The following is a 24,599-nucleotide window of genomic DNA, read 5'->3' as shown; positions in this document are numbered from 1 at the left end:
TGAATGATTCTTCAATATATGGGTTTATACTCATCCATATTTGTATGTATTTGCGAGTTACGTGTTCATAGTTAACAATGAACTTTTCTGAAAAATTTTCAGAATTGTAAAGATGTAATTTTTTCTGGAAAAAAATTACTATGAAAAAACATATCTTGTGATAAAAGATATGTATCGAGGACATATAAAGTGTGTTGGGCTTATTGAAAATGTGTTTCATGAATAAAAATATTAATTTATTGATTAATAAAAATTAAATCTATTTTTATTTAATAAAAAAGTAAATATTATTGTGTTAGTAATAAAATATTTTAAAATACTAAATATTAGTTTCAATATTAATAAACCTACATATTTATATTTAATCACACAATACATTATTAATGTCGAAACCATTCTTTTGAAAAATAGGGTCAACTTCGGAAACGGAAATGAAAGAACGGGAGTCGCCACCAATCCTTTTTGATGAGGTGTGATCGGGTCACCTTGTAAAAGTGGTTGTTTTTAATAAATGATTTGATTTATTTAAACAACGGTTTTGGTCCGCGAAATTCAGAAAAACAGGTTCGGGAGTCGGTTATGTACGAGGAAGGATTAGCACTCTCTTAACACCCAAAAATTGGTACCTAGTTGATTAATTAGTGTCTTAGTATCGAAAATTGAAAACTTGAAAGACTTTAAAATACAATCCCTCTTTTTGTAAAAAAAACACTCGAATGTTAAAGACCTTCTCGTCTCTAAGTAATAAAATGTCACATCCAGTAAGTTAGGACACGACATATCGAACTTTTGAGAGTAAGCTTGCCTTTTATTTAAAATTTGTGTATTTTAATCTTTTTTAAAAGGATATTCGATTATTTAGGGTAAACGAGGAAAATTGAAACCCAATAAGTTAGGGCACGATCTCTCAAACTTTCAAATACCGAACATTGCCTTTATTTACAAAAAATCTTATTTCGAGGTAACAAGATGTCATACCCAGTGAGTTAGGGCACAACACCTCGTATCTCCGAGAATAAGCACTTTTAATCAAAACCTGTATTACGATTTAAAAGAATATTCCATAACTTTGGTTAAATGAGAAAAATCGAAACCTAGTAAGTTAGGGCACGATTTTCTTGAATTTCCAAATATAGAATAATGCTTTTATGAAAGATTTTTTTTTGTCGGGTAAAGGTTAATATAACATAAAATCGTAATAAAATAAAATAATGAAGAATAAACAAACAAATAAAAATTTTGATATTAACAAACATAACAGAATAAAGATAAACGCATAATAAGAATAATGAGAACAGAAATGGAGAAATAAAACGAACAAGCAATGTAAAAAAGTAAAAGGTTAATAATAATAATAATAGTAATGCAAATAAGTATTATGTAAAACGTATAAATAAATGTGAAATTTAAGTAATATATGATGATAATAATAATAATAATAATAATAATAATAATAATAATAATAATAATAATAATTGTCGAAACCATTTTTTTAAAAAAACGGGGGAATCGACTTTTGAAAACGAAGATACGGAGTCGCCACCAATCCTTTTTGTGGTGTGATTGAGCCACCTTATAAGACATTTAGGTCTACGAATTTTGAGAAAATAGGCTCGGGAGTCAGTTACGTATGAGGAAGGATTAACACCCCCAATACGCCTAAAATCGATACTTCATTGATTAGTTTATGTCTTAATGTCGAAAATTAAAGATTTGAAAATATTTTAAAGTATGATCATCCTTTTTGAAACATTTGAGTAAATTAAACATGAGTTAAAGATCATATTGCTTCAAGGTAAAACGTCACGTCCAATACGGTAGGACATATCGTTTTTGACCCCTGATTATGAGCTTGTCTTTTATTTAAAACATTCGAGCACTTTATTTTTTTTTAAGAAAAAGGTATTCGGATATTTAAATCAAACGTAAAGCCACAGCCCAGTATGGCAGGGCATGATTTTTCGAATTTTAAAAATACAGAACACTGCCTCCACTTTTCAAAACTTGGAGAAATTCAATAAGAAGGATATTTGAATGTTTGAATCGAACAAAAATCGAGACCCAATACGGTAGGATACAATTTTCCGAGCTTCCAAATATCGAAAATTGCCATTGTTTAGGAGAAAATTTAAAGAATAAATTGATTAAGAAGGATATTCAAATACTTAAATCGAATAAAAAACGAAACCCAGTACGGTAGGGCACGTTTTTTAAAACGATTAAGTATAGAAAATTGCCTTTATTAAAAACTATTTGGGAACAAAACGTTGAATAAAATACTTAAATCGAATAAAAAAACGAACCCAATACGGTAGGGCATGTTTTTTAAAACGATTAAATATAGAAAATTGTTTTTATGTTAAAACAAGTTGAGAATACATTATGGAATAAAAGAACTAAAACGATTAAAATTTGGGGAGAAAAAAAATGATAAATAATGATGGATGACATAAAAATGATCATATGAGAATCATGCTAACCCTATATTAATAATAAAAAATTTAAAAATGGAAACAACAATAGTCATAAATATGATAATATAATAAACATGACAATAATAGCAATATATCAATAGTATTACTAAACATAATAATAATAGCAAAATTAAAATAATAACGATGCTAAACTAACAATAATGATAAATAATAAGTATAATAAACTATATTTAAAATAATTAATTTAATAAAATAGATAAAAAATAAATATCATATAAAGATAATTTAAGAAAAAAGTAACCCAAAATAATAATAATGTACAATAGTAGTAGAAAAAATTATAAAAAATAATATAATAAGTTAACAAGTTAATCGCCAACTTGAAAGAGGTTCCAAGCAAAAATACCCAAATAACATATCAAGCTTTAAAATAAAATGAACAATAAGGAAGATAGGAGATTTTTAAAACATTAAACACTACTATAAGGGTAACACCAAAACTTTTAAACAAATAATGGATATAAAACTTAAAAAACATAAATAAGTAATCATACGAATGAATTTTAAAATCAATGCCATAAAATAAATAATTTACATGGAATTAGATATGTATTAAAAATATAAAATAAATAAAGAAAAAATAATACAATAATACATAAAAAAATTCCTAAAAGATTAAGCAATATGCAGAGTGATACATATAACATTTAAGTAAATAATATGTGAGATGAATAAACCTAATATAAATAATATATAAAAAAGAGTAATGATGATATACAAAAGTGATTTGGGAAAAAAAATGCACATGGAAAAAAAACAAAAACCTCGAAATCAACAAAACAATACAAAATTATATGTTAAATAATATGCTCTTATTTTAAAAGGAAAAAGAAACTTCATTGTAAGCATAATAAAACTAAAGGGATAATCTATAAATAAAACTAATCATTTAAAAAAAATTACGGGCCGAAATAAAATGCGCATAAATAGTTGGGGATCAAAATTGAAAATGACCCAAATCACCAAAAACACTGTTCATGCGTGGACCAATTCGAAACAGTGCACAAACCTTTGAGGAGAAATGAAAGAGACATAATGGGGATAGATTAAAGGGAATGCAAAGTAGGAAGGACTGGCTGCAAAATTTACCCATTTAAGGGAGCATGCGCAGAACCCATGTGCTGGCAATTTTTCTTTTCCCCAAAAGCTATCAAAATTAAGCCACCTTCTTGGGAAAAAATAAATCTATTGAAAATCCAAATCCACCTTTTTAAAACCCCTTTTCTTTTTTACAATCACCTTTTTTATTTTTTTGACAAAAACTTTAAGAATTTTTTTTTGAAATGTTCTCTCAACTCATACACTCATTTTCTCCTCTTCATCAGACACCAGCTCTATCAAAGGTCCCATGTGCGATGGCCACCGACGACATGAGCACAACTCCGGTAAGACTTATCTCTTTTAAACTTTGTCTTTGTTTTGGATCCGAAAAAAAAACAGAAAAAGGAAAAAAAACAGAAATAAATTACAGCAAAAGCTCACCTTCAAAAAAAAATCTTCTAGTTATTCTTTACTGATTTTGTATTTCTTTTTACATATCAAAAAACGTCTCCCCCTTTACAATGAAAAAAATAAAGGCTTTATAGCCAAAATACAAACAGTTTCTTCTTATCTCTTTGCTCAAGTCGCAGATATAATGGACGTGGGGCGTGGGTCGTGCTTGGTGGTGGAGAACGTGGGTAGTAGAAGCATGGAGGCAGTTGGAGGCTAGGGTCTTGGCTGAAAATGTTTTGGGGTTTGTGGGTTAGGGTTAAGTATTTGGGCTTCAAAATTGGGTCTATTTTTATTTTGTTTTTGATTTGATTTTGGTTCTATTTTTTGTCTTTGGGGGTTTATTTTTGGTTTAAAAATTTGGGCTTTAAAGGTAAATGGGCCTGGGCAAAATTTGGTACCCACAATAATAATAATAATAATAATGGTAAAATAGAAAAAATAACTAAAAGGACTAAATTGAACTTAAAATAGGAGTTTGGGGAAAATTCAGAATAAAAGTACAAAGAAAAGGACCAATTTGGGCGCGGATAACAACGGAGGACCAAAACGGGAAATATCCCACCCTCACAAAACGCATAGCACCAAGAGGGACCAAATTGAAGGTCAAAATAAATTATAGGGTAAAATTAGAAATAATGAAAATTTTAAATTCAAAACAATAAAAAATCGAAAGCGCTAAAAGTGAAATTAGTTCTTCCACTTAAAAACACGCGGATCCTGAAGTGGGTCGAGTCAGATTCGGGTCGACCAAGGCAAAGCGACTTCGTTTTGAGGCTTATGAGCTTAAGTCAAAATGACGTCGTTTTATTTTACTAAAACTTCATTTTTCTCCCCTCCTTTTCCGAAAAAACAAAAAAAGCTCTCTCTCAAACTCTCTCAACTCCTCAGAGCTCCGATCATAGCTCCACCGTCGTTCGCCATCGTCGACCACCGTGCGCGGTGGTCGGAACTCCAAAAAAGATATTTTTTATATTTCTTTAATATATTTTTAATATATATGTGTGTAATCGGTTAAAAAATAAAGGAGTAAATAGGTTCGAAAAAGAAAAAAATAAAATAAAATAAAAAATAAAAACGAAAATAGATAAAACCTTTTATTTGAAACCTTTGAACCCTGTTTTGGTGTTTCTTGCTGCGATCAAGTGTTTATGTTGGTGTTTAAATGTTTTTGATTGTATTTCTACTCTATTATTTTGTATTTGAAAGTCTATTTTTATTTTAAAAGAAAAAAGGGTTCCCAAAGTTTACATTTTTTGGGGCTTTTATAGCCTGATTTCATTACAATTATTCTTGCTACTTGTTTGCTGTCATTTCTTCTCTGATTTTGCAGGTGACGGTGGCAAGGGCAGTGCTTGCAGTGGCGGTGCAAGTGGAGGCACCTAGGGTTTGCTGCTTCCTTGTTTTTTCTGCTGGTGGTTTGGGCTAAGGTAGGTTGGGCTTAGTTGGTTTAATTGGTATTGGGTTTAGTTTAGTTTAATTGGGTTGAAGACTTAAGTTTCGGTTTTGGGTTGGTTGTTGGACAGTTTATTTTTGGGGTGAGTTAATTTGGTTTAATTGGGGTTGGAGCTTGGTTTGTACCTAAGCCAAAATTGGGCCTCAACAATTAATATAATTATTATTACTTATTATTTTAATAAAATTATGTATATTACAATAAATTAATCACCAATCACCAATCCTTAACATATATTACAATTTTGTTTTAATACTAAATATTAATATTTATAACCTTTTTAAAGTTTAAGTAATATTCATAATATTTTTATTAAAAATTTATATCAATTTTTTTTAATTACAATAATAGGGAAAAACCCGAATAATCAACACGAAACATGACTTGAACACAGGTTACACCTAAGTCAAGCCATCACATGGAATTCAATTTATATCAATATTTTAATAATAAATATATATTATAGTTTATAAATATTTTAATAATAGAAATATAAGTATTTGTTTAAATCTTATTTAATTTTATTTATCTCTTTTAGCTCTAATGTGTAGCTACCTATTCTAATATATGTAATAAAAAATTCTATTGCCAAAGAATACAATGTTTTGTAATATAAATTTCAAAGCATAAATTTTTTTAAAATTTATTAAAGGAAAAAATATTTTATGCAAAAACATTTAAACATAAAAAAGAATTAATTCTTCCTAAAAATCAATCAACTTTTTAAAAATTATTTTCCTCAACTCAGCTTTCATCAAGACAAACACAATCAATCTTTCATTGTCTTGTTTGTCATTTTCACAATTTTGATTTTGATTGTTTATGGCTTGCATTCTAGTGGCATAATAAAAAAATTTTAAAGAAATATTCTTACTTTTTTTTACTTTTGAAAAGGTTTGGTCAATTAACTTATTTTGAAAAAGGTCGCCATTCAAAAGCTTTTGACTCGAGTGCCTTTTCTTACCAACTCAACCTCTGTTTTGATGAGAAGAATGGAGAACGAGTGGATTGAGAAGTACAAAAGACAATAAATAAATTTATCCAAAAATAAAATAAATAAATTTATATATAATATATAATTTATTACGAAATTAAAAATTAAATTATACATATATATATATATGGAAAACTCGAAAGGGTGCATTGAAACACGTCAATATCATTACATAGAATGAATCAAAAGAGCTTATTCTTTTCTATTTGATTTTTCAAATCAAAATCTAAACTTTTTTTATTCAAATCTTGAATTCCAATAAAGACAACATTGCCCTAGTTCAGTACATGTGCTTGAATTCTTTGATAGTATCTGGAACAACATTGCTCTTCTCTGTATGCCAATGTTCTGTTTTGTTAGAAAAATTCATTCATATCAATAATCAAACATAAAACTAATTCCAACTTTAAAGTAAGACAAGTTCCAAAGATATGTTAATTATTTTGATTGCAAACAATGATAAGTTTTTCTTTTGTGTGTGTATGCAAAGCGAAACAAAAGAATCCCTTGTTTAATTGCAACAATTAATAATACAATTTCCAACCTATGGTATGTAGATTATTGCCTTCTCATCAACATTCTGGTGATCAACAATCCAAGTACGACTCCGATAACCCTTCCGATCAATGAAAGTAGCAGAAGTAGAATAGGAAAGCGAAGATGACAACGAGACCTTCTGCGTCTACGAATGAGTGTGTCCATTCCGATCGATAGAGCCCCTCGGGTAGCTGTTTTGGTTAGGGTCTGAACTTGGACCACCAACCTTGCTGCTCGGAGCTTGGCTTGAAAACATAAAAAGACCATTTAGAATTGGGTCACTTGCATTGGGAAAATCTCAGTTTAATCAAAATTGGTTAGAATTGGGAAACTTGGTGGTGGAGCTTTGGTGTGAAACAGTGAAATTTCGTGGTTTCTTCTTGACGAGCACAGGTAACCTTCATGGTTTGTGCTTTGTTCAAAGAACTTTCCGAGGAATATTCAAAAGGGTTGAATATAAATATAATTATTTAATCTTCTAAACTATTTGTAATAATTATATATTTATATTCGATGGTGGTTAAAAGTCAAATAGCATACAACAAAGAGTCAAAGCAATAAATTAGGCAAGTGAGGCATTCAAAGCTTTTGGCCCCAGTCTTCTTTGGTGACCAACTCAACCTCTGTTTTGAAGAGAAGGATGGAGAATGAGTCGATGGAGAAGTAGAGGAATCCACCTGGAGAGTGAGTCACAAATGATCCGAAACTCGTCCCGATCACACACTGCCATGCTGGTCCGTACACCGAGTCAAACTCCTAAAGCAAACACATCCATTACTCGCTCAAACATCAGTCGGTGTTGGAATTTAGAAATAAAGAATTTCATGTCTCACTAAAAGCTTAATACAAATGGTGGAGATGTTAGAAAATTAAAATTTAATTTTATTATTATATTAAATTTTAATTTTATATTTTTTTAAATAAGTTTATCTTGATATTTAGTGACAGAGTCAGGACTTGGACCTCAACCCCAAAATAAAAGATTTTTCATTTAAACTCTCTATAATTTATAAAATTCTAAATTGATAATAATAAAATTACACTTTTATCTCAAAAATAATAAAAAATTAATTTAATTTTCTAAAAATATAAGAATATAGATTATTAAAATAGTATAATTATATTTTTATTATTTTAAAAATATACAATTTAATTTTAAATTAACAATAATAAAATTATACTTTCATCTCAAACATAATAAAAAAATTTAATTTAATCTTTTTAAAATGATAAAACTATATACTATTGGTAAAATTTCTAACTTCACCATGCATGAAATTTGAATGTACCTTTTTGATGGCTCGAGCCAAGTGAGTAAGGCTAGGTTGGGGTTTGGGGGCAGAATCAAGAAGCTGTCGAGTACACCGGAGGGCGTGTTCTTGCATGTAAACGGGCATATCAGATGGTCTCAAACGCACGTTAAGGCTAATCGCAATAGCAGCCAACTCCACTTGATCTTCCATACGAGACTTCTCTTCTGTTCCATGTCTTTTGCTCGGAAACCGCCGCTTCAGCTCTTGTTTCTCCTTCAAGCTCCGAGAATCTTCCATGAAAATGAAGGATATAAAACGCTTGAAAGAGCTGCTACTGGTTTTGTACAAAAACTACAGAGAAAAGAGAGTTCGATGATCTTTTTTGATTGCCTATGGAAATCAAAATGTGTGTGTTTGGTGAGATTTTGCGTATGGGATTTTCACCATGTTTTTATTTCTGTGTGTAATTCACGAACCAATAAAATTGGGATGTGGGTTTCACGTGGTTGAAAGATTGGTGGTGATGAGAGAGTGTTTGAGATCGTATATGGGCACGCGTAAGGCATGAGGATGGGAACTATGAAAATTAGAAGGATAAACTACCTAGTTGGTCACCCTACTTTTAGGGAAATTTCATTTTGGTCACTTAAAATGAAATCCTTGCAATTTTGTCACTCAACTTTTAGGAAGTTTTCATTTTAGTCACCCGACCATTAAATCTCTAATGGAAGTTCAGTTGTACATGCCACATCATGTTCACATTTTCATTTTGATCATCCAACTTCTAGGTTGCTTTCATTTTGGTCACCCAAAAAATATTGATCAGGATAAAAAAAATAGGGATTAAAGTGAAAAAACATTAGAAACTAAAATAATGTTTTGATAATTTTCAAATTGTACTTATTTACCCCCTTGCTGAAAGTTCTATTTTTTTTATTTTAAAATTTTAACTTTTAAAATATCAAAATCAATTAAATAAGGTACTAAAAATTTTTTATCCTTTGATAGTGTCAACCGATTTGTTACTGTAATGTTGAAATTAATTAATTTAGTCTTCTTTTAAATTTCAAAATTATATTTTATGCTTTCAAATTAAAATAAACTCAAGTAAATCATCTTTAATAATTGTATATGAAACATAACTCAAAATTTAGAATTTTCAATATCTTATTCAGAATTTTCGACAATGTGATAAACGAATATAATTTGACAATTTTTTGATACATTATTTTAATTCCTACCACTTTTTCACTTTAATCTTTTTTTTTGCCCCAATTAATACTTTAAAAATGATATTTTTTAGGTGACCAAAATGAAAGTGATCTAGAAGTTGAGTGACCAAAATGAAAATATGAACATGATGTGGTGTGTATAGTTAACTGTCATAGATATTTAGTGGCTGAAAGCTCTCTAATAGTTTGAGTGACAAAATTATAAGAATTTCATTTTGAGAGACCAAAATCAAAGTACCCTAGAAATCCAAATTAGAATAAGATTACATGTCTCTTGTGAGTTTGACTGAGGTGGGTATTGGCTTTGACCAAAGGGATATAATTGGCAATTCAAATATTTAGTCAAATTTTGACTTTTCGTCCCTCTAGTATTTAATATTTTATTTTTATTTGGCAGATTTCTGTCTCATTAGTTCAATCACTTGACACTATTAATTATATTGATTAAAATATTAACATAAACTTTACACTAATAATTATTTTGGTTTTAAATATTAACAGAAACTTCGAAAAAATATCCTCTAATTCATTTGAAATAGATGATGGTGTTTTTTTTTTTAGTTTAAATAGACTGGCATTTATAGAAGCACATGGCTCAAGGTGAAATAAAGCAAAAGTCACAACAAAATTAAATAGATAATGGTGTTAAATATTCTAGTAATGGAAATAGGGGTAAAATGGTTCAAATCTAAATACTTTACAAGAATTTTAATTACCGCTCTATTTAAATAAAGATAAATAATATTAAATATTTATATTAATTAATAAAATTATGAAAATATATGAAATAAATATTGTAGATTAAATCTCAAATTTAAATTAAACTGTAAAAACCAAAATATGATCAAAATAATTCAAGCATAAAACAAAACATGATACTAAAATGTAATAAGGATATGACAAAAAAATAGATGTATCAAAAAAATTATAATAAGGCTAATAAAATTATCATTAATCAAGTCTAATTTTAATTAAAGAATTATTAAAAATATTCTTTTTTTAAATAAACTATATTATCATAAGTGTATTTTTGTCTTTTTTTAATATTTTATAGATCAATAAAAATTTAAATTAAGAACACCTTACATATTAAACTTTTAATTTTTTATCGTTACAACTAAAGCATCATTTTACTTTTATTGTGGTTTATAAACCTAGGTTGTTGGATGAATAGTTTGCTCGAATTTAATTAAATAATTTATTTTTAAAATCATAAAAAATTTTAAAATATATAATAATTATAAAATAATAGAAAGAAATTGAGTCGACTATCAATCCAACCGATTCCAAGTGGTCTGCTCAATATACTAGCTTTTTCTGAGATCAAATCGGTTCGATTTGATTCCATCAACCTTGATTTTTATATGAATTTTTAATAAATATATTTGTTACATAAAATTTTCATCTCCATAATAAACTATAATATAAATATATTCATTATAAAAAAAATGGGCAAGTTAACCTAATCAAGATTCAATTTTTGCAAAGTATAAATTGGTTGGGCCTAGAATTTATGGGTTTGGTCGTGTTGAGTTTGAGCCGAGACTATATATGATATTAATATGCCTTATATTTACTTAATCTCGGTTTGACTCAAAATATGAATTTAAAATTTTGTTCAAATTCACCCATATTTGTAAAAAAAACTAATTCAAGTGTTTTCTAGACTCCCCATCTTAATTTTTAAATATATGTAAATAAAATTTCTTTTATTAAAAATTTAAATTTAGACAACGTATATTTTTAATGTTTTTGCATTATTATATTATTATACATTTAATTTCATGTAATATAAATTATATAATATATACAAATAAAATAAAAGTATATTATAAAACGTTAACAAGTTCAGTCGAACTTCATCCTTGAATATTAAAATCCCAGTTTAATTTATATTTTAAATAAATAATTATTTTAGACCTCTAAAAAATAAAGAATAATTCTTTCTAGTCTGTTGAAAATATGAATTTATAAATTAATAAATGATGAAATTATGTTTTGAACCCTAAAAATTTATAATTAAACTTTGAACTCTCTAAAATTTTTTTAACTGACACATCAACTATTAAATGCATAAAAGAAAATGTAATTAAAATTTGGTAAAAAATATCATTAACAAGTTAAAATTAAACATATTTAGAATAAAAAAATAACACTGATATAATTATTATTTTTATTAGTATTTTTTTGTGGATATTCCACAATATTGAAAGAGGAAAAATAAGTTTTTGGGGTTAGTTATAAAGTTGCTTTCTGTCAAAACAAAAAGGAAAAGAATATTAGCAAAGAAATCACACTTTTATCATGATTTATTTATGCTATATTTGGACTGCAAAAGGAGCAATTTTTATCAACAAAATGTGTGTTCATTGGCTAACTCCATGTTTTAATGGAATTTAAATAATCAAATTAATTTATCCTTATAAATATGTTCCATGAAAGTAAATAAAGTGTGAACTGATCAGATTCTACAAGTATCTTATAAGTTATAATAAAAAAATTAATCATCTTTTAACTAATATCTCCAACATGTCTTGGTTATTAAAAATTAAACATTCGTCTCGGACACTTGTATTTCAAACATGAGTAAAATATATCTATATTGATAATGTATCTCTCTCTATATATCTATCTATCTCTCTTTACTCATCTTCCATTGATGCTTCCAATGGCCAACTCTGTAAATCAAGAAATTAATGTCAACTCAAAGCATAAAAAATCATCTGATAGAATCAGTCAATTACCAGATGTTCTAATTCATCACATACTATCATTTCTTTCAACTAAGGAAGCAATGGCGACTTCCATTTTATCAAAAAGATGGCTTTGGGTTTGGACTTCAGTTCCAATTCTTGATCTTCAAGACACACCTTTTTGCAGGACTGATCCAAATCTTCATTTCAGACAATTTGTTGACCATGTTTTAATCCTTAACAAAACAGCTTCTTTAGACAGGTTTTGTCTGAAATTCAACTTAGTTGACCATCCTTCCTATGTTAAAACCTGGTTTCGGGATGCAGTTTCTAGGGATGTTAAAGAACTAGACATCAGAGTCCATGGAACTGAAAGTTTCCCTTTCTTGAAGCTTCCATTTGCTCTTTTCACTGCTAAAACACTTCATGTTTTGAAACTCAGCCATGGGGTTGAGCTTCATGTTCCTGGGACAGTTTCTTTGCCATGTCTTAAGGTTTTAAATCTTGTTTGGATTAAGTACACAAATGATGAATCTGTTTCTAGGCTTTTTGCTGGTTGTTATGTTCTTCAGGAACTGACTCTTCACAAACATGCTGGTGATAACACAACATGTTCTAACATTTCGATTCCGACATTAAAGACTTTGTTCGTATGGTTTGCACCTACCGGTCGGCGTAGGCACAAGCTTAAGATAAATGCCCCAGTTCTCAAGCAGCTCAACCTCGAAGACAATCTGACCCTGGAATTTGATCTCGAGGATGTCTCTAGCTTAGTTGAAGCAAATGTCACAGTTTCATGGCTCGAAAATCGCCATATCCCACTCCTCAAAGCTCTCAGCAATGCTAAGTTTGTTTCCTTCCATTGGGATTGGTATGCAGAAATGGTAAGTAACCATAACCCTGGTGTTTCACTGTCAATGGTCAATTCTTTTTGCTGATATACATTTGCTAATGCCTCCTCTCAGAAATGGCGTAACTTCAGACCATATCGTTTGTTTCTTAATCTGGTCCAAATGGAGCTACATGTTGGTTATGGTGGTTGGAACTTGCTATCACTTCTCTTGGAAATTTCTGATCATTTGGAAGTCCTTGTTCTTGCTAAGGTGAGTGAAATTTACTCGAGAAATCAATTTAACGAGCATTTACTAATGGTCTAATGAAAGGCGCTTTGGTCGGTCTCTTGATACCAGAATGATAATTGCCGTGGACTTGGATTCGAATGCTCCTGGAAACCTCCGAAGTATGTGCCGAAATGTTTGCTGTCAAGCCTATCAATGGTTTATTTTAAAGGGTTTGAAGATCTAACATATCAGCTGAGTATGGTGAAATACATTTTAAAAAATGCTCGAGTTTTGAAGATGGTGGATATCTCTAGTAATGGAGATCTGCCTTTGGATTCAAAGATTGATTTGCTCAAGAAATTATTAATGTTCCCTAGGGGTTCCAAAGCATGCCAGCTTAAATTCAACTAACAGTTTCCAATCTCCTTTTAGTTACTGTTCTTAAAAAAAAATATTGTCTCATATGATAATTAAGACAATCTCATAACAAAATAAATCCATGTTCTACAATTTAACAGAAACAAATTCAGTTAAGAGTAACAACATTAACAAGATAAATCATAAGAATTTCATAAAGCATTGCCTTTAATCTCTATGAATTGCTTTGCCAGCTTCATTTTAAGACATGGAGAGATTGTTTATCATAGAAACATTGCCTTTCTCCTGCAAATAGTTTATCAACTTCATTACATTTTCTTGTCCATTGAATCCCTGAATTTGAATTGTTTTGAGATGTTGCGATAAACATTCAGGAATGTACTGCGGTGGCTCCCATGTGAATTTTCACAAGGTCCCTGGCATTCAGTTTTGCATTATCCTGACAAGTTCAAAAGGGAAGTTAAGAATGAGTATGCTTCAATGACACTTAAATCGAACTGGATTTGCTCTAACACTTAAATCGAGTGGGATGTGTGTCAAAGACGAAAATGTGTTTGACTCCATTCTCTAAACTTTTCCATATATTGGAGGATCATAACCCTATGGTCTCAAACTCATGTCTGAATATAAAATGGAGACAAGTGTTGGACAAGGGTACTTCAGGAATGTTGAATATTGGCAATATCCCACATTAGGAAAAGATAGAAATGGAGGGGGTTTGGTTTGTTATATATAGAACCCCTCCCCCTTTGGTTGTATTATCCCAAAATCTTCTCCTTTGTAATATTTCTAGAGGAAATATTAATTTGGTAGTGTCCGAGGACGTAAGCTAAATTGGCCGAACCTCGTTAAAACTCTGGTATTTTATTTCTTATTTGTTTGCTTTTATTTAATAGCTTTATGTTGGTTATATTTATTTAGTTATTATTGCTATAAATATCTAAGTGAGTTCTGTCTAGTTGTTGGGTTTTAAGCGGGACCATTGTGACCCCTCCAATTTAACTGGGAATTTTCTTAGTATAATTGTTGGCATAATAATTATCTAAATATTTCTGATAATATTGTTATTAATATTATCGTCGCTTCCGCAACAATTGGTATCCGAGCCAAGGTTTTGTAATATGCTCTGTGTTTGCAGCTTAGTCTGATCTTACACATCAGAAACATTTCCTAAAGCTTGTGGGTATTCTGCATTTGGTGGCTATTAAGTAGAAGCTATGGCAAAAATGACAGAAGAAAAACCATCCATATCAACAACTTCCACTTCGTACATTTTGCCGAGGATTGGAACTGCAAATACGAGATTTGTAGTGGAAATTTTTGATGGAACAGGTCATTTCGGCATGTGGCAAAGTGAGCTTCTAGATGCCCTCTTTCAACAGGGTCTAGATATTGCCATTGAGGAAGAAAAACCAGAAGGGGTTGATGATAAAGAATGGAAGACCATCAACCGATTGGCATGTGGTACAATTCGATCATGTCTTTCCAGAGAGCAGAAGTATACATTCAGTAAAGAGACTTCTGCAAGTAAATTGTGGAAAGCATTGGAGGAGAAATTTCTGAAGAAGAACAGTCAAAATAAGTTACATATGAAGAAAAGACTGTTTCGTTTCAGTTATGTTCCTGGTACCACGATGAACGAGCACATTACCAATTTTAATCAGCTGGTGGCTGATTTGTTGAATTTGGATGTGACTTTTGAAGACGAAGACTTGGCGTTAATGTTGTTGGGATCGCTTCCTGAGGAGTTTGAGTACCTTGAAACTACTCTACTTCATGGAAAATCGGAAGTAACTTTCAATGAAGTAACTGCTGCATTGTATAGCTATGAACTACGCCGAAAGGATAAGTTGAAAGGTTCAAGTGAAGCAGCAGTGGAAGCATTGGTAACAAGAGGTCGTCAGCAAAGTCAGTCTAAGGGGAAGAGAAGAAAGTCCAAAGGTCGAGCTGTTGCCAAAGATGAATGTTCTTTTTGCAAAGAAAAAGGACATTGGAAGAAAGATTGTCCAAAATTGAAGAAAAAAGGGAAGACTCCGCAAGATGCAAATGTTGCAGAATGCAATAGTGAAGCAGAGTCAGACTTTTCTCTTAGTATGACATCTTCAACATTATATGTAGATGAGTGGATCATGGATTCTGGTTGTTCCTATCATATGTGTCCCATTCGGGAATGGTTCTTTGAATTTCAAAAACTAGATGAAGGGGTTGTTTACATGGGTAATGATAACACATGTAAAATAGCCGGGATAGGTTCAATTAAACTGAGGAGTCATGATGGATCTACTAGAATTTTGCGGGATGTACGATATGTCCCAAAGTTGAAGAAGAATCTCATCTCTTTGGGGTCGTTAGAATCTAAAGGCCTAGTTGTGACAATACGAGATGGAGTTCTTAAAGCAACTTCAGGAGCATTGGTGATGTTGAAAGGCATAAGAAAGAACAATCTGTATTACTACCAAGGTAGTACAGTGGTCGGGACAACAGCAGCAGCAATTACGAGTACCAAGAAGGACGCTGAGGCAACACAGCTGTGGCATATGCGTTTGGGCCATGCTGGTGAAAAATCCTTGCAAACTCTAGCCAAGCAAGGATTATTGAAAGGTACAAAGACTTGCAAACTTGAATTTTGCGAGCATTGTGTTCTGGGAAAACAACGAAGGGTGAAATTTGGCACTGGGATTCACAATACTAAAGGTATTCTGGATTATGTGCATTCTGATGTATGGGGACCGTCCAAGACTCCATCACTTGGAGGAAGACGTTATTTTGTCACCTTTATTGATGATTTTTCCAGACGAGTTTGGGTGTTTCCTATGAAGAACAAAGATGAGGTGCTTGAAGTTTTCCTTAAGTGGAAAACTAAAGTTGAAAATCAGACAGGAAGGAAGATTAAGGTTCTCCGATCAGACAACGGTGGAGAATATAAAAGCGATCCTTTCCTGAAGATATGCCAAGATTGTGGCATAGTAAGGCACTTCACCGTAGGTGGAACACCGCAACAGAATGGGGTGGCAGAGCGTATGAATCGAACGCTTGTGGAGAAAGTTCGATGTATGTTATCTAATGCTGGATTAGATAGAAAGTTTTGGACTGAGGCTGTGACGTACGCTCAACATCTCATCAATCATTTGCCATCATCTGCTATAAATGGCAAGACTCCTTTGGAGAAATGGTATGGAAAACCTGCTACTGATTATGACACCTTGCGCATTTTTGGTTCTATTGCATATTATCATGTGAAAGAATCAAAGTTAGATCCAAGAGCAAAGAAGGCTCTATTCATGGGCTTCAATGCTGGTGTTAAGGGATATCGTTTGTGGTGTCTAGAGGCAAAGAAGACGATAATCAGTAGGGATGTTACCTTTCATGAATCTGCCATGTTGAATAAGGTAAATCCAGAAGGAGTGAGTAGTACTTCGCAGCAGGTGGAGTGTACTCCGCAGCAGGTGGAGTTTGAGCAGAGTGTGGTAATTCCAGCAAAAGGTACCACTAGTGATTCTTCATTGGCAGATGCAGAGTCAGATGAGGAAGAGGTTTCTACCCAAGAACCTCAACAGCAATCAGAGCCAATTGCAGTCAGAAGGCAGAGACGAGAAATTCAGAAACCTGCTCGTTTCACTGACATGGTAGCTTATGCACTTCCAGTTGTTGATAATATTCCATCCACTTACACCGAAGCCATTCAGAGTTTAGAGAATTATAGATGGTTAGGTGCAATGGAAGAGGAAATGCAATCTCTAGAGAAAAACAAGATGTGGAAGCTGGCACAACTACCAAAAGGGAAGAAGGCGATTGGTTGCAAAATTGAAGACACTATTGAAGTTTGTGTTATGAGAAGATGTTCGAAGATGTGGAATATCGCCAAGGTGGAGATTTGTTGAATATTGGCAATATCCCACATTAGGAAAAGATAGAAATGGAGGGGGTTTGGTTTGTTATATATAGAACCCCTCCCCCTTTGGTTGTATTATCCCAAAATCTTCTCCTTTGTAATATTTCTAGAGGAAATATTAATTTGGTAGTGTCCGAGGACGTAAGCTAAATTGGCCGAACCTCGTTAAAACTCTGGTATTTTATTTCTTATTTGTTTGCTTTTATTTAATAGCTTTATGTTGGTTATATTTATTTAGTTATTATTGCTATAAATATCTAAGTGAGTTCTGTCTAGTTGTTGGGTTTTAAGCGGGACCATTGTGACCCCTCCAATTTAACTGGGAATTTTCTTAGTATAATTGTTGGCATAATAATTATCTAAATATTTCTGATAATATTGTTATTAATATTATCGTCGCTTCCGCAACATTAGTGCACATTGCAATATAACTTACCTTGCCAAGGATAAGTACTTCTAAATTAGGTGACTTCTCAAGCAACTCTGGCAGCAATTGACCACAATATTCATTACATTCAAGCTTCAGTTGAGTTAAATTACTAAATACATGCAAACCCGAAGTGTTTACACTGCAGAAAACCTACAATACGAAGAAAATATTAGTCAAATTCTTGATGGTCTTCCTCATTAGAGGGACCATCGTATTCATCATTCTAGAGGCTACATAAAAGTACAGAACAACCTTACCTTCATAGAACGACCAGATAAGCTAAGAAACTTAGCATTATAGGTACCTGTAAGTGGTTTTAGTCCAATAGTGGAAACATCCCCTCTCTTCCCATTGTCTGAAATATCAATGACTGCCCTGACAACAGAAAGGCAGTTCTTGAAAGAACATCCACTTGCTACATAACCCTTGTATCTCAGAACTTCAAGTTTAGGAGCATCAATGATAATCTCATAGTCTGTAAATGCATTACCATTTCCAGCCCAGTAATCGGCGCATTCTTCATCACTGCTATCATAACCATCATCATAACATTCTTATGATAAGCAATCTGTCACCAAAGAATTCAGTTCAGGGGCCGAAACATGAAGATTCCATACCTTGTCTAATTTGCATTTCTGTATGACCAACTTTTCAAGTGCAGGAAAGCTCAAAAAGAGATTCTTGGTTGAAGAACATCTCGAAAACTCGATCGAGTTGAGATGAAAAACCTTCAGACTAGGAAAGGAAATATCTAGTTCAAAATTTCTTCCAAGCTTCAAAACCACCAAAATTTCACTAGCAAAAGGAGCAAGAGCAATAGTGTAGTCTTTCACCTTATCCATGGAGAGACTAAGAACTTGAAGTTTATGTTTTATCGCATTGTTAATCCAAGCATTAAGATGAAAACTATGACGCCTACTGCAACAAAGACCAAACATATGCTTAGGCGATTCGCTATTTCTAATCAATACTCTATCCACAAAGTTAATGAAGTTAACACCTCCTATTCCATCAAAACCACCTTTGTTAGGATTGAACAACAATGTATCATCAAAGTCAAGAGCAGAAACAGAACCCCATGAAAGATTTCAAGAGAGCTTTGAATAAAATTGTACTCATCTTATTAACTAAAGAATTCAACTTAAATAGAGAAAAAAAGTCCTAATCCTAATTGGGAAAATAGTTCCCTTATTCTAATAAACTACTAAAACATAAAAAGAAAATAGTTCTCTTATTCTAGTAAACTACTAAAAGATAAAATAAAAATATTTCTAGAATATGAATAAAACTTATCTACCCAAATAAGATTTATCTACCTAAATAAATTTAAAATATATACATATTTCAACACCCTCCCTCAAGTTGGTGTATATATATCAATCATGCCCAACTTGCTTACAAGAAAATCAAAGCTTGTCTTAGAAAGTCCTTTGGTGAGTATGTCAGCAATCTGTTATTTTGAAGGAACAAACGACATGCACACTTGGCCTTCTTCAATCTTCTCCTTGATAAAGTGTCTATCAATCTCAACATGTTTAGTTCTGTCATGTTGGACTGGGTTCTGAGCAATGCTAATGGCAGCTTTGCTATCACAGTACAACTTCATTGGTGAAGTTATTGGTTTCCTCAGCTCTTCCATAATTCTTTTTAACCACATCATTTCACAAATTCCTTGAGCCATTGATCTAAACTCAGCCTTTGCACTACTTCTTGCTACAACAGTTTGTTTTTTGCTTCGCCAAGTCACAAGGTTTCCCCAAACAAATGTACAGTATCCTAATGTAGATCTTCTGTCTGTTATTGAGCCTGCCCAATCTACATCTGTATAAGCTTCAATTCCTCTTTGTTCGGATTTCTTGAAGAATAAGCCCTTTCCCGGTGAACTCTTTAAGTATCTTAGAATTCGAAACACTGCTTCTTTATGTTCCTCTATTGGGGAGTGCATAAATTGACTCACTAAGCTTACTGCAAAAGCTATGTCTGGCCTTGTATGTGATAAGTAAATTAACTTACCAACTAATTTTTGGTATTGTCCTTTATCAACTAATCGACCTTCTTTATTTCCAAATTTTACATTTGGATCAATTGGTGTGTCAGCTGGGCAGCAACCACTCATCCCAGCCTCTTTTAAAAGATCAATCACATATTTTTTCTGAGAGACCACAAAACCCTTCTTTGATCGAGCAACTTCTATTCCAAGAAAGTATTTCAAAGGACCCAAGTCTTTGACCTCAAACTCCAATGCTAGATGCTCATTGAGACGTCTTATTTCATCCACATCATCTCCTGTAAGAATGATATCATCGACATAAACTATAATAACAGTTATTCTACCTTTTTGTGAATGTCGATAGAACATTGTGTGATCAGCTTGCCCTTGTGCGTAACCTTGTTTTTTAACAACTAGAGTGAATCGTTCAAACCAAGCTCGAGGAGACTGTTTCAGACCGTATAAAGATTTCTTGAGTTTACATACTCGAGTTCCAAATTTTTCTTCAAAACCTGGAGGAGGATCCATGTAAACTTTTTCTTCAAGTTTTCCATTTAGGAAAGCATTCTTCACATCTAGCTGCTGTAAAGACCAATCAAGATTAACAACAATTGATAAAAGAACTCTGACGGAATTTAATTTGGCCACTGGAGCAAATATTTCAAGATAATCTATCTCGTATGTTTGAGTGTACCCTTTAGCTACCAACCGGGCTTTGTATCTATCTAAAGATCCATCTGGTTTGAATTTGGTTGTGAACACCCATTTACAGCCCACTGTTTTTTTCCTACAGGTAATTCCATTGTTTCCCATGTACCTGTTTTTTCAAGAGCACGCATCTCCTCTAAAATTGCCTTCTTCCACTCTAGAACATGTAAAGCATCTTTCACATTTTTTGGTATTTGTACAGTATTGAGACACGAAACAAAGGTTGAGAATGTCGAAGATAAGGCTTTATAGGATACAAAGTTAGACATGGGATATTTGACAATATTTCTAACACATTTTCTTTTGGCAATTGGAATATCTAAATCAGAAAATTTATTGGCTGGATTATGAGCTTTACCTGGACTTTTGACAGGATCTTGCGGGTCGAATTCTTGGTGATGAATCTGGTGGATTCCACTTTCTTGATTTCGATTTCTTCTTGAGTAAACAATTAACTCCTTTGTTTGTTCTTTATTTTCATGATCAAACTCTACACCTTCATCCTCCTTTTCATTAACATTAACATCATTAATTTTTGTGTTAATTATAAATTCGCCTTCCCCATTATTAGAATCCCTATGTTGTATATTCCTAGTCTCTTCTTGATCAATTATAGAATCTTCTTTAGTATAATTCCCTCCCTGAAGATTAGAATCAAAATAAGATTGTGTTTCAACAAATGTGACATCCATGGTAACTATAATCTTCCTATCAATTGGATCATAACATTTATAACCCTTTTTATTAGAAGCATAACCAACAAAGACACATTTTTTTTTTTGCTCTAGGATCTAGTTTACCTTGGTTGTGAAGATGAACAAAAACACTACACCCAAAAACTCGGAGGGATAAATCTGTAATCAATTTAGAGTTAGGAAAGTTATCTTTAAAGAGACTAAAAGGAGTTCTATAATTTAGAATTTTACTGGGCATTCTATTAATAAGATATCTAGCTGTTAACAAGGCTTCGCCCCAAAGATAACATGGTACTTGACTAGTGAACATCAAGGCTCTAGTTACTTCCAAAAGATGTCGATTTTTTCTTTCTGCAATCCCATTTTGTTGTGGTGTATTTGTACAAGAACTTTGGTGGACTATTCCATGTTTGGTTAAGAAAACACCTAATTGGTCGCTAAAAAATTCCCCACCATTGTCAGTTCGAAATACTTTTATTTTCACACCAAATTGTGTTTTCACCATAGCATAAAAAGACTGAAACACATTTTTAACTTCGGACTTATCTTTTAATAAAAACGCCCAACAAAGTCGAGTATGATCATCAATAAATGTGACAAACCAACGTTTTCCTGAAAAAGTCGAGACTCTTGAAGGTCCCTAAACATCACTATGAATTAACGAAAAAGGTTTGGAGGCTTTATATTTTTGAGGTGGAAAGAATAACCGATGATGTTTAGCCAATTCACAAAATTCACAATGATATGAAGAAGGACTTTTATTTTTAAATAGATTAGGTAACAAATATCTTAAATAATAAAAATTAAGATGTCCAAGCCTATAATGCCAAATCATAACCTTATCAAAATTAGAAACAGAATTTAAACATAAAGTAGTTCTTGGTTGACTTAGATGGCCGTCTTCAAGAAAGTAAATTCCACCAAATTCTTTAGCATTGCCAATCATCCTCCCCGAGACCATGTCCTGAAACTTACACATAGAGGAGTCAAATATAACATGACAATTTGAGGACTGAGATAATTTACTGACCGATATGAGATTACAAGCTAGATTTGGCACATGTAAAACATCATGTAAAACCAAGGAAGATGAAATTTTAACAGTGCCTTTCCCGGCTATTGCCGAGAAGGACCTATCTGCTATTTTGATCTTTTTGTTTCCTGCGCAAGGTGTGTAAGTTGAAAACAGAAAATGACTGCTAGTCATGTAATCACTAGCTCCAGAATCAACGATCCATGTGTTTGTTTTACAAGGCTTGATATTGAAAAAAAACAGAAAAATCAGTACCTGATTAGGCAAAAGAGGAAGAAGGATTATTGGATGAGTTAGGAATAGAAGAATTCATCCGAAATTGTGGTGATTGAAAAAACTTGTGTAGATGTTCTAATTGTTCCTTAGTGAATGGAGACGCTTCCAGAGAACTTTGGCCCTCATAATTTCCATTAGTTGTTTGGAAAGCTCTGCTATCCCCTGATTGTGAACCACGACCATTGCCACTCTTTTTCCTTCCATTTGTCGATTTCCCATGGAGCTTCCAACACGTTTCACGAGTGTGCCAATATTTTTTGCAGTGATCGCACCAAGGTTTTTTCTTTTTTTCACTATCATCATTATTTTTAATAGTTACAAGAGCAGAATTATCATCATTAGCTTCAAACCCTGGCTTTAACATTACTTTTCTCCTTGTCTCCTCTCTTCTAACCTCAGAAAAACTCTCACGAAGTTTTGGAAGCGGTTTTTTCCCTAAGATCCGAGATCTCACTTCATCAAATTCTTTATTTAAACCAGCCAGAAACAAATAAGCTCTTTCATTCTCTTCTTTTTTCATAGCTTTTACACCATCTCCGGGACACTCCCATTCATCATTATAACACTGATCCAGTTCTTGCCAAAGAGACATCATCTCATTATAATAAAGAGTAACTTCTTTTTCCCCATTGCCTAGCTTTCCACAGTTTTATTTTTAACTCAAAAATCTGTGAAGCGTTTTCTAAATCTGAATAGGTGTCTTTCACAGCGTCCCAAACATCTTTAGCAGTTGGGAGAAAAAGAAAAGGTTTACCTACGGATGCTTCCATGGAATTAATAAGCCACGCAATTACCATAGAATTTTCTGACCTCCACTTGCTCATCTTTGGATCACCCACCTGTGGTTGCTCAACTTCTCCATTTAAATGACCTAGCTCGCCGTGCCCATCAATTGCTAATTTTACGGACCGCGACCATTCCAGATAATTCTTTCCATTCAACTTGTGAGATGTCAGTTGAAAAGAAAGGTGAGACGCCTTTGTCCCTTGAGTCATTGTACCCTCGGTAGTTGTTTCAACTGTAGAACTTTCTTCCTCTGTTTGATTGCTGGATCTCTTATCTCCAGTAAAGGCTGTTTTAACCATGATGTTACTAGAGATTTTAACCTAGCTCAGATGCCATGAAAGATTTCAAGAGAGTTTTGAATAAAATTGTACTCATCTTATTAACTAAAGAATTGAACTTAAATAGAGAAAAAAAGTCCTAATCCTAATTGGAAAAATAGTTCCCTTATTCTAATAAACTACTCAAACATAAAAAGAAAATAGTTCTCTTATTCTAGTAAACTACTAAAAGATAAAATAAAAATATTTCTAGAATATGAATAAAACTTATCTACCCAAATAAGATTTATCTACCTAAATCAATTTAAAATATATACATATTTCAACACCCCATAGATATCTCCAATTTTTAGATAAAATGCTTGTTCTTATGTAAGTTTTGTTGGTAGGAAGGAAAGGATATGGCAAAGAACTTATTTTGGCAAGTAACTGATTCTATCAACACCATTTCAGGAGGCTGCATAATAAACAAATATTTACTTAGAAAAGAAGTCACAGTACAATACACTAATACAGTATTAACAAACAAGGTAAATGGGCGAAAAGCATCATTTTTTAAGCATAAAAATTGGGTTAATCCACTTAGGGGTGAGTAAAATCCGATTCAATTTGAAAAACTCGATAAAAATTTTAAATTTTGAATTAAATAGTTCAAGTTATTTGAGTTAATTAAGTTATTTGGGTCAACTCGAATAAAAAAATAAGTTTTTCGGTTTAACTCGAATGTGAATTACATAATTCGAGTTATTCGAAAATCCGAATAAGAAAAGGCAAAACTATGTCATTTTGATGAATGTTTACCATTTCCAAAGTAAGTTAAAAGGTAAAACTATATTGTTTTGATAAATGTTTACTAATTAAGTTAAAAGGCAAAACCATTATATTGTTTATGTTGTTAAATAATTTTATACTTCGTTTCCT

At 32.1% G+C, this 24,599-nt stretch overlaps 2 protein-coding genes and 1 long non-coding RNA gene across 5 annotated transcripts; 2 read left to right on the top strand and 1 right to left on the bottom strand.

Annotated features, from left to right (window-relative positions):
* Positions 1-3,288: 3,288 nt before the first annotated feature.
* LOC107955677 (uncharacterized) lies at positions 3,289-7,456 on the top strand. 2 transcript variants are annotated; one of them, XR_005904516.1, is made up of 3 exons: positions 3,416-3,880; positions 4,127-5,416; positions 6,994-7,456. It is a non-coding gene; the product is annotated as an uncharacterized lncRNA (long non-coding RNA). The 2 variants fall into 2 exon arrangements; XR_001700066.2 differs by having other exon boundaries at positions 3,289-5,416.
* On the bottom strand, positions 6,631-8,608 carry LOC107955676 (uncharacterized). Of its 2 annotated transcripts, XM_016891481.2 has the most exons (4): positions 8,263-8,608; positions 7,651-7,729; positions 6,981-7,218; positions 6,631-6,784 (listed from the first exon to the last, which is right to left on the bottom strand). In XM_016891481.2, the coding sequence occupies exons 1-3, from the start codon at positions 8,521-8,523 to the stop codon at positions 6,995-6,997; spliced, it is 564 nt and encodes a 187-aa protein (XP_016746970.1). In that variant the 5' UTR covers positions 8,524-8,608; the 3' UTR covers positions 6,631-6,784; positions 6,981-6,994. The 2 variants fall into 2 exon arrangements, with proteins under 2 accessions (XP_016746970.1, XP_016746971.1); XM_016891482.2 differs by lacking the exon at positions 6,631-6,784 and having other exon boundaries at positions 6,812-7,218; positions 8,263-8,607.
* Positions 8,609-12,070: 3,462 nt separating this feature from the next.
* LOC107956912 (F-box/FBD/LRR-repeat protein At5g56420) lies at positions 12,071-13,852 on the top strand. Its single transcript, XM_016892388.2, has 3 exons — positions 12,071-13,035; positions 13,117-13,254; positions 13,342-13,852. The coding sequence occupies exons 1-3, from the start codon at positions 12,118-12,120 to the stop codon at positions 13,621-13,623; spliced, it is 1,338 nt and encodes a 445-aa protein (XP_016747877.2). The 5' UTR covers positions 12,071-12,117; the 3' UTR covers positions 13,624-13,852.
* Positions 13,853-24,599: the final 10,747 nt, after the last annotated feature.

Source organism: Gossypium hirsutum, chromosome A11, assembly GCF_007990345.1.
Source record: "Gossypium hirsutum isolate 1008001.06 chromosome A11, Gossypium_hirsutum_v2.1, whole genome shotgun sequence".
In the NCBI taxonomy this organism is placed as follows: domain Eukaryota; kingdom Viridiplantae; phylum Streptophyta; class Magnoliopsida; order Malvales; family Malvaceae; genus Gossypium; species Gossypium hirsutum.
This window is presented reverse-complemented; position numbering and strand designations above follow the sequence as displayed.